General features: G+C 52.1%; 1 protein-coding gene across 1 annotated transcript in view; it reads left to right on the top strand.

Moving 5' to 3' along the window:
* The first annotated feature begins 9,667 nt into the window (after positions 1 to 9,667).
* The window catches only part of BHLHE22 (basic helix-loop-helix family member e22), a 2,842-nt gene continuing 1,807 nt past the window's right edge, over positions 9,668 to 10,702 (top strand). The window contains exon 1 of the mRNA XM_072734648.1: positions 9,668 to 10,702. This exon is cut by the window's right edge and continues 1,807 nt beyond it. Within this exon, the coding sequence (XP_072590749.1) occupies positions 9,693 to 10,702 (1,010 nt within the window). The 5' untranslated portion in view covers positions 9,668 to 9,692.

Below are 10,702 nucleotides of genomic sequence, written 5' to 3'. Positions count from 1 at the left end.
GAGGGAGAAGCAGGTTCTCTGCAGGGAGCCCGATGCGGGACTCCATCCTGGGGCTCCGGGATCACCACCTAAGCCAATGGCAGACACTCAGCCACTGAGCCACCCAGGCATCCTTAGGAAATCTTTATACATATATGTATGGTGCTCAGTCCATTTTTTCTATAGGACACATTCTTAGGTATCAGATTGCAAATCACCTTCCCAAAAACACTGTACTGATTTTGACTAAAACTGTTTTCCTGACAACTCTGTACATTGTTAAATTCTTCAAAACTTAGGCCTATTTTAAAAATTGTTCTAATTTGTATTTTCTTTTTATTAATGATCCTGAACATTTTTTAATATCATGCTTGGGACATTTAAATTTCTTCTGCTAGTTGCCAGATTAAAATTATTTTCCTATTTTTTTCCACTAGATAGCTTCTTGTTGTTTTGTAGAAGCTCTTTGTATACTGGATGTATTTATTTTCTCCTCCTAGTCTGCCATTTGTCTTTTAACTTTGTTTATGGTGTCTTTCCTTGCAGAACGGCAATTTAATTTTTGTATGTGTGTAGTTAAAAGTGTCACCCTTTTCTTGTGTGAGTCCTTGGATTGTTGCCTTGCCTAGGAAAGCCTTTCTACCCTGTGTATAAAAACCATCTATCTATATAAATATAGTATGTTACCATTGTGTTACTTTAAATGTACTCTCAATCTACATGGAATTGATTTAACTCTGTTCTAATAAAATAAAACAGATTTTAAGTAGACATTTTCTTCAAATACTTACAGAATATTAAAACATGGGGGCAATAAAAAGCTGAGGTTTATAGAGAAAAATTAATTCAGACAAACCTGATTTCCTTTCTTGATAAAAATAACTAAATTAGTGAGTAATGGAAGGCAAGGTGTGTGATAAATTTAGACCTTTGACATACATTGTCTCCATAAATCTTTCATAAAAAATTAATTCAAATTGGCTTGGAGATGAATACTGTCAACTGAACTGAATACTGCCTGATGGACCATAAACAACAGAAAAATAATAGAGCGGTGAGGAAGAAACAAATACCATACTAAGATCAGTGATAGATCTGGATTCGCAAAGCTTTTACATCAATGATCTAGAAGGAAGGAATAAAAATGATGTAATCATTAATTTAACAAATGTCATTGAACTGAAAAGTGTGCTCCACACATTTGGAAACATTATAATAGAAGATGGTTGTGAAGGATAGAAATACGGTGGGATATTTAAGTAAGAATTGACCTTGAGCTAAATCCATGGCCATTTCTCTATCCATATACCAGTTCAATCAAATCACACTATGGTGACTACTTTGTAACTGATTAGAGACAAATCCATTCAGTTCAAGAGAGCAGAAGGAGAGCAAACACTCCACAAGCAGGGCAGTTAGGGATATTTAGAAGGGATGGGGCATGGAGATATGGGCATTGAAGATGTGGGAATGTAAAGCATCCAACAGCCACGGCTCCTACTCCCATGACCCTCCAGCATGCGGAAGCAGTGGAAGATGCTCTCAAGTCTGCCAGCATCTGAACGTTGTGATAGAAAAAGTAAACAAAAGACAAACCAATAATGATAATTAAAGGTGACTGAACTGCTTTAGATGGAACAGGCAAAGAAACATGGTAAAGTGTTAACATTAAATTCACAAAACATTTTAACGTTTACAAAACGCTTCCACATCATCTCATTTGAGCCAGTCAGGAAAGGCATGATGAATGGATCCATATTCCTCCTGGGGCTAAGCAGTATCAAAAAAATTGCCAAAGATTACATAGTTACACTGCAGAGGATCTGCTATTTCTACTATACCTACTCATACTTTTTAAAGCAATTTACAGAGCAGTGCAATCAGGTTTGCACATAGGTAAAAATCATAATTCAAAAACGTCTTTTCGAAAGGAGAGCTGATGGTATCTTCATGACACAAGGACCTTCCACAAACACTGAATGTACTAAATGCATTCTTTGGCTTCAAAGTTTCCTTCCTTCCTTCCTTCCTTCCTTCCTTCCTTCCTTCCTTCCTTCCTTCCTTCTTTTCTTCCTTCCTTCCTTCCTTCCTTCTTTCCTTCCTTCCTTCCTTCATTCTTTCCTTTTTTCTTCCTTTTTGTCTCCCCATGATCCTTGTTCTGAAAAACAATGGGAATATTGGGAAGTGACAGGGGTGCCTGGGTGTCTCAGTGGTTGAGCGTCTGCCCTTGGCTCAGGTCATGATCCTGGGGCCCCGGGATCAAGTCCTGCATCGGGCTCCTCACGGGTAGCCTTCTTCTCCCTCTGCCTATGTCTCTGCCTCTTTCTGTGTGTCTTGCATGAATAAATAAATAAAAATCTTTAAAAATAAATATGGGAAGTGACACAAGGGAGTAAGAATGTGTGAGTACGTGGATTACAAAATAATCTTTCTGGGAAAATCTTGACTTCCCATCCATAATGGAAGAGATTTCTTTCCTAAGTACCTGAGGCCAGGAGGTTCTTAAATCACTTTGGGGATTAACTTTAATGTCCCCACGCCACCCACATAGTAATATCCATTCTCTCCATGGATATCAATATCCATTGCGATAGCAATATCGCATTGTTCTACCGTAGACATACTATCTGAATTGTCTGCCAACACGGTTGTTTGCAAATGATGGTCTCCTTCAGGAAGTCTGAATGTTATTTTTATATTAAGGCACTTTTGTCATGATCAGCACTGTTGGTTTCCTTTTTATAATACTTGCTTACTACTGTGTAAATATAGCACAAATGTGTGTGTGTGCTTGTGTGTGTGTGTGTGTGTGTGTGTGTATGTCCAAGTGGACAACTCAATCAGTACAGTTTTCAGCCAAACACATTACTAGAAAAGCCCAGTTAATGTTTCTTCAACATAAGTTAAATTGATTATGTGCAATAATCCTGCAATGCTAGAGTAGATCAAATGACCTCATCAAAAATGTTTGAGAAGGTGTCAAACTTATCCATGTTAAATTTCAAAATTTAACTGTGAAAAGCTCTCTAGCTAACCATCTGTTTATCTAGTTTCTCCTATACATAATCAAATTTCTTTCAAACAGGAACTCTTACATTGACAGAGTAAATGAGTCCAAATATTTGGCTTAATAGATTTTTCACTTTAATGAATCAAATAAAATTAATCTTTCAACTGAAGTAAAGTTTACATTTGTCTGTTTGATCTACAATATTTTTGAAGGATATTCATAATATTTTGTACACTATCCAAAGCATATCTACTTTTATTTGTATTACAAGCAGCTGGCCTGTGTATATAATCATAGATGAGAAATGTTTTTAATTAGGATATCATCTCAAAGTTTTACTGGATTGTAATTGTAATTATAAAAGGGATAAAAGCTTGTGAAAATACACTGCAGAAACATTTTAATTCATAAAAGCGTTAGGTATCCATAATTCTATTATATGCGTTAAACTTGAGGAAAAAAATTTGACTTTGGATAATATTTCAAGCTCAGAAAGCCTAAATAAGACATTCTGAAAGACTGTGTGGTGAGAAGGCTATTAAGTAGAGGAAGCAAAGGGCTACGAAGAAAAATGGGGGAATATTATTTACTAATGTTGATGGTAAAATTCAATGAATTATTAGGAGAATTCATATTTCAACACACCATCATCTCCCATTAGTCTCCTTTCTACCATATTTGATAAGTAGTGTCCACAGAAAGCAAAAGAAGGGAACTGTTTTTACAGACAATATCCACACTTGGAAAATAAATCCTTCGGTGATTAAAATATCTCAATAGTATTCAGCACTTGGGTTTCACTAGGCAATTAATACCTGAGAGCACTGAGGTGTTTATAAAGTTATGGTACCTTTTGCATAAAATGACTAATTAAAATCCCGATTTAAAAATTAATCCCTGGTTATTTCCTTCCTTCAAATTATGTACTTATGACAAATTAAATAATCAAATTTTATCATAAGTCCTTAGAACAAGATTTATACCTGACTCCGTCAAAACTCTGCGTGTGTAAATATACAAACTTCTATTTACAAATAACTAGCTTCCAGGACTGTCTGAAAACTTTTAATGATCATAAATTTCCAGCTCACGTTTTGTAGTTGTAATCAATTTATCACCGAAATAATTTTGGAGGCGTAAAATAAAGTGTCTCATACTTGAATATTTCATTTTCAGCATTTAAGTGTTACTGCCCTCCACCGCGCTATTCGCCTTAGAGCCAGGAGATGGCGCTGTGGGTTTTAAATCGCCGCGCTAAAGTCCTAAAGCCAAACTGAACCCTCGCCGGTGTCTCTTAATTGGTGGCCACAAGGCGAGCCTTAAAATTGTTCACCTTTTTTTTTTCTTTTTTTTTTTCGTGTGTGCGAACAATTTTTCTTTTAAAAATGTTTTCCAATATTCGCGGAAGGTGAGGTTCTAGGGAGGAAACACGTGTAACACGAACAGGTGTTTCAGCCCTTAGGGAGGGCACCTGAATGCAGGAGTAAGTCCCAGGTAACCCAGAAGGGAGTGACTCGTGGTCCTCGACCTCCATCCGCACGTGCCCTCGTTCTCCGCAGTCTCGGCACCCGCGGGCAAGCCCGCTTCACGCTGGCCGTCCTGCGCCCCTCCCCTGAAGAGTCCCCCAAACCGGAAAGTCCCCGCGGGAACCAAACGAGCCCTCCGTGGCGGGTTAGGGACCCACCTGCGCGCCCAGGTGGGGCGCACAGTTGTGCGGATCAGCTGTTTCTCCGGGTTCTCCGAGGGTCTCTCTTCTCTGTGTGTTCAAACTATCTTGAGGGCCAACCTTTTTTTAATTTTTTTCTTTAAAATCAAGAAAAAAGGAAAGTCTTCCCGAAAGAACTTTAGATCAACAGGTTTCAACTTTTCCACGGTCGAAGTCCTTGGGATTGCCACGCACTTGGGAGCGATCGCAACGCTGGGGCCCTTGGCGCGCTGCCAGGAGGGTTCCAGCTCCCGTGGCCCCAAGCACCCCCGCTGCCCCCTTCGTTGGCCCCGCCGGTCCCCAAGACACACATGAACCACAGTCTGTCTCTGCAGGTGAGCTGTGCAGGACCTGGCGAAGACGGTGGGAAGATGCTGATGACATAGCGACACACCCAAAGGCTTGACTGGCGCTCGATGGATGGGCTTCAACCTCTCCGCCCCGTGGGGCCCCACTTTGCCAAACGCCGGGAGGTGCGGGGCGACGAAGCTCGGCTGTGCGGGCTTCAGGCTGACCCAAGTGCCACCAGGCAGCACGGGGCGGGCAAGTGAGCCTTCCAGGTCAGCCTGCGGCGCGTGGCCTCGGTCCGGGAGGGCTCGGGGACAGCCCCCCCCCACCCCGGAGGCCCCCCGGAGGCAGCCGCGCAGGGTTCTCTGCGGGCCCCGCCACGTGCCACCTGGCAGGCCGAGGACTCCTCCAGGGAAGCGCAGCCCCAGCCCCGAGACGGTTCTCATCACTCTCAGGAAATTCGCTTTTCCAGGGCAGCTTCCAGGCGAAAGTTCATGGCAATTTTTTTTTTTTTTTTTGGCCAAAATTTTGCTTTTACTTTTTAGAATCTTCTCCCTCACGCACGGGACGATTTTCCCTTTCAGAAGACGCACACAGATCCCCAAATCCCAGGGTTCGAGGGCTCTCCTCCCTGTTTAGACACGTAAACTGTTTATCAGGGCTAGAGAAATAGCAAAGAAAAGCTCCTTGTTTTGCTCTTTAAAAGTAGATTGGATCGTGTTCGGTTCTTACTCTTTTTCTTTCTTTCTTTCTTTTTTTTTTTTTAGGTTCCTATTTCGAATTTCGAGCAACTACTGATAAAGATGATCATGATCACTAAGAACTTTCAATGTGACCGAAAAAATTAGTTTGGTCTGAAGTTCAATTCTCTAGTTTCGCCGCTGAAGTCTGTGGCGTGCTGGCGCAGCCCTAGGTCTGTCCCCTCCCGCTGTAACTGTACTCACCCTTGCACGCACGCCCTGGCGTCTGCGGACTTGGTGTCCGACACTCCGCAGAGCCTGCTCCCCGCCGGGTGCGTGCAGGACCAGGGGCCTCGCAGCGCCAACCCGGGCTGCATCAGGGGCGCCCCCCCCCGGGCCCCCGGGTCGGTGGAGGACGCCCACGCGCCCTTCCCGCCCGCGAGTGGCCTGACCGCCCCCACCCTGAGGGCGGAGGAGACCGTACCCCCTTCCTGTCCCCCAACTGCTTTGGTAACTCACGGCGACATTCTCTGAAACTGCACAGAGTCCAAGCATTTGGCTTCCTGTGCATCACCCTCAGGGGTCATCTGTGGGGCAGGCGTTCGCGCCGCGGCCTGATTTCCTGCCCTCCCTTTCCCGACAGCCAGGGGCTGTTTACTTTGGTTCGTTCCCCGCCACCTTTCGCATTTGCCAGTTGCTAAGGGCGCTCGGGGCCTTTCCGGGTCTCGGGGCGGAATAAAGTTCCAGCGCGGTGATCCCCAGTTCCTGCGCCCGACGGGCGGGCGAAACCAGGCGGCGGGACCCCACTCAAGCGCGGAGAGGGAGCCTAGGCCGTGACTGAGGGTGGCGACGGGTAAGCCCGGTAACCAGACGCCAGGCAGATGCGTTTGCATCGCCCTGTCCGATAAATGCAGTGCGAGGTGCCGGACAACTTCGCAGAAGCAATGGGCAAAGTTTAGGAGCGCACAGACCTTCGCCAAGCCCGTTCCCCGACGGCCGCCACGAGGCCCGCATTTGGAGCTTCCATAAGTTCTCCCCCGCGGCTTCCCGACGCCAAGTTCCCAGGGACTAGGAAGCGGCACCTGCTCCGGGGAGCCCGGGAGGACTTCCCAGAACCACCAAAGAGAGAGGTGCTTTGGCTCCTACCCAGTGAAATAAAGTTGCGCCAAAAGTTTGTTCCAGAAGTTTGGGTGGCCGGGGAGGGCAGCGGGTGGAAGGGAGGCGTGGAGGTGGGTCGGGCAGGGCCGCGGCCACCCTCGGGGGGGGGGGGGGGGGCCCGGGCGGGGCCACGTCGGCGCTGGTGGGCGGCCCCGAGCTGAGCCCGAGCCCCCGCGCGTCCGGCCCCCAGCTCGGGGCCATCAGGGATGCTGGCGGCGCGGGCCAGCGCCCGGGGAGGGAGGGGGCAGGAGCGCCCCGGAGCGCCCCGGAGCCCCGCGCTGCCAGCCTCGGCCCTGGCCCCGCGGCCCGAGGACTCCGGGGAGCGAGCGGCAGGCGCACAGGACCCACCTACGTTTACGGGGAACCTTTGTTCACGGTCCCAGGGAAAACAAAGCTGCTAATTGAAAAACAGTATCAGGAGCGTGTCTGTAGCTTCCTAAAGGGAGAGGTTAGCAGCTGCGGGCGCCCGGGGAGGGCGGGGGAGGGCAGCGCCGAGCCCGAGGCCGCCCCGCGCGTCGACGTGCCACGAAGTCCCGGGCGAGGCACGTGGGCCAGCCGCAGCCTCCCAGGACCCCGGCCTCGGGCCTGGGCCGCGCGGCCTCCCGCATCCCAGCCCAGTCCAGCGGGCTCTTCCCCGGGCTTTGGATTCCAGGAAACCCGAAGGCGCGCAAGTGACCGACGGCGGCGGAGTATTTCTGTCCCCGGGAGACTGAACCTCAGGCAGTTATTTTGGAAAGATCCCGCTGAGCCCCCTCTGCATTCTTTCCAGGTGAAAATGCAGACGCCCCAGTGTCGCCCTCGCCCCTCCTCTATGAAACGAGGCGCCCAACTGTTCCGATATTACCATTCAAAAACAGGTTCTGTGGCGAACCTCATTTGTGAATCTATTACAGAGATTAATAGATTATTTCTCCTTTTTCAACTAATTCTCAGTGGGGAAATTTAACCATATGGTAAGGAGAGAATTAGAATTTCATCACATTAGAGCAAAATGTAATGAAAAGAGCCCAACACCTGAGGCCAACTCTGAAAGCCACAATTAAAAGGTTTTTAATGAAACCGGAGAAACCAAAAATTTCACAGGCTTCAGTAGTTCGGCCACATAAGAAAGATTTATTGGAGGTGTTGGGAAATATTGTTTTTACTTATGTCATAAGGATGGAAAGCAGCCGCTAAAGACCATGTGCTCCCAGATGGAGCTCCGGAGCGAGGGGACCGCGTGCACCCTTTCCCGTCCCGAAAGGAGCACTCGTTGTCCCGGCTCTCCCCCACCCCACCCCACCCCACCCCACCCCACCCCCAGCCCTCCAGGAACCACCGAGGCAGAGCCAGAGGTCCCTGACTCGCTCCCTAGCTGTCGGGTTCGCTTCCGGGTAAATAGAGAGGCACAAATGCCCCCCTTGGTGAGTGACTCCTGGTGGAGCTGGCTATTCTGCAACCACTGGATTGTAAGAATCTGGAGCAAAAGTTTGAGAAATCAGTTTCTTGCCGTTTAGGAAATCGTGTGCTTCCCAATCACCACGACTGTCGCGGTTATTTGGAGACGGCTGCAAAAGCACCCCTTCCTTTTTCTCTCTTTCTTTCTTTTTTAATCTAATGGGCTGCATAATCAAGTTGCTCTTCATTTTCCTTCCCCCCCCCCCCCCCAAGCCGGATAGGAAATGGGCAGTGGGCGTGCGGGTGGCAGTAAGGCGGCGTGTTGGGGGGGGGGGGTGACGGGTGCTAGCTGAGAACCTTGGGTGAATTTTGGGCGAGCCAGCGGGACTCTACTTCCCCTCGAAACTCCCATCACCAAATCCAGATCAGAGTCATCCTGCGAACGGGGGTGGAGTGGAATTCTCGCCCGCGAGGGTAATTTAGCACAAGATGAGACAGCAGCGGCGAGGGAAGGGCAGTGGGGGTGGGGTGCGGCGGGGGGGGGGGGCGTCTGCTTTCCCCGGGACTCCCAGGCTTTGCCGCCGATCTACAATTTGCTGAAGGAGCAAAGAACATCCTCGGCTCTAAGTAGGGCTTTTAGTGTGCTCATTGATGAGTGAAAGTCGCCACACATGTCAAGCTAAAGGCAGTTGTTGGGTTACTAACAGGACCCAGCGCCTTGCAAACATATGCGCTAAGCTGTGTATACAGATGGCGCGCAGAATAATGGAGCAGGCGCCTTTTATAAAGCTCTAGCTGCTGCCTGTCTGCAGACCTGGGAAATGAAACTATTCAGACTCGCGGCCAGATAGCGCCTGCGATTGTTTGTTACCGTTTTAATCCTATTAATTAAAACGTTAACCTGATTGGGTAGAAAGCGCTGTCCCAACAGGCGAGTCTTCCTCATAATAACCTACTCAGAGATAATGATGTAAAAGACTCCCCCGTCTGTGGCGGCGGCTGGTTGATGGGTCCGGAAATCTCTTGAAGGTGAATCCAAGCAAGATAAACGGTGCGGAGAGGCGGCGCGGGGCTGGGCTCAGAGCGGCGGCGGCGGCGGCGGCGGCTCCACTCCCTGCGCGCCCACCCTCCCACCATGCGGGGCCGCGGCCCATGGTGAGCCCCAGCAGCCAGCACCATCGGCTGGAGACGAAGAAGAAGAAGAAGAGGAGGCGGAGAGCGCGGGGGAAGGCGAAAAAGAAAAAGAAGGGGAGAGGGCTGCCAGCAGCTCCGGGACCGACGCGCGCACCAGCCCGGGAGCCCGGCTCGGGCGCGTCCGCGGCGCCGCCTGAGTCCCCAGCCGAGGCGGCGGCGGGCTGGGGCTGGGGCTGGGGCCGGGGCCGGGGCTGGGGCTGGGGCTGGGGCCGGGGCTGGGGCCGGGGCTGCGGCTGGGGCTGGGGCTGCGGCTGGGGCTGGGGCTGGGGCTGGGGCTGGGGCTGCGCGCCGGCGCCGGACCATGGAGCGCGGGCTGCACCTCGGCGCGGCCGCCGCGGGCGAAGACGACCTCTTCCTGCACAAGAGCCTGAGCGCATCCACCGCCAAGCGCTTGGAGGCGGCTTTCCGCTCCACGCCCCCGGGCATGGACCTGTCCCTGGCGCCGCCGCCCCGGGAGCGCCCGGCGTCGTCGTCCTCGTCGCCCCTGGGCTGCTTCGAGCCGGCTGACCCCGAGGGGGCAGGGCTGCTGCTGCCACCGCCGGGGGGAGGCGGCGCGGGCGGCGGCGGCGGCGGCGGCGGCGGCGGCGGCGGGGTGGGCGTCCCCGGGCTGCTCGTGGGCTCCGCCGGCGTTGGGGGCGACCCCGGCCTGAGCAGCCTCCCGGCTGGGGCCGCCCTGTGCCTCAAGTACGGCGAGAGCGCGGGCCGGGGCTCGGTGGCCGAGAGCAGCGGCGGCGAGCAGAGCCCCGACGACGACAGCGACGGCCGCTGCGAGCTGGTGCTGCGGGCCGGAGGCGGCGACCCGCGGGCCTCCCCGGGCGCGGGCGGCGGCGGCAAGGCGGCCGAGGGCTGCTCCAACGCCCACCTGCACGGCGGCGGCGGCGCCAGCGCGCCCCCGGGGGGCCCCGGCGGCGGCGGCGGCGGCGGCGGCGGCGGGGGCAGCGGCGGCGGCGGCGGCGGCAGCAAGAAGTCCAAAGAGCAGAAGGCGCTGCGGCTCAACATCAACGCCCGGGAGCGCCGGCGGATGCACGACCTGAACGACGCGCTGGACGAGCTGCGCGCGGTCATCCCCTACGCGCACAGCCCCTCGGTGCGGAAGCTCTCCAAGATCGCCACGCTGCTGCTCGCCAAGAACTACATCCTCATGCAGGCGCAGGCCCTGGAGGAGATGCGGCGCCTCGTCGCCTACCTCAACCAGGGCCAGGCCATCTCGGCCGCCTCCCTGCCCAGCTCCGCGGCGGCGGCGGCGGCGGCCGCTGCCCTGCACCCGGCGCTCGGCGCCTACGAGCAGGCCGCGGGCTACCCCTTCAGCGC

This window comes from Vulpes vulpes, chromosome 13, assembly GCF_048418805.1.
Source record: "Vulpes vulpes isolate BD-2025 chromosome 13, VulVul3, whole genome shotgun sequence".
In the NCBI taxonomy this organism is placed as follows: Eukaryota; Metazoa; Chordata; class Mammalia; order Carnivora; family Canidae; genus Vulpes; species Vulpes vulpes.
The sequence above is the reverse complement of the archived record's forward strand: the minus strand, read 5'-3'. Positions and strand labels throughout refer to the sequence as shown.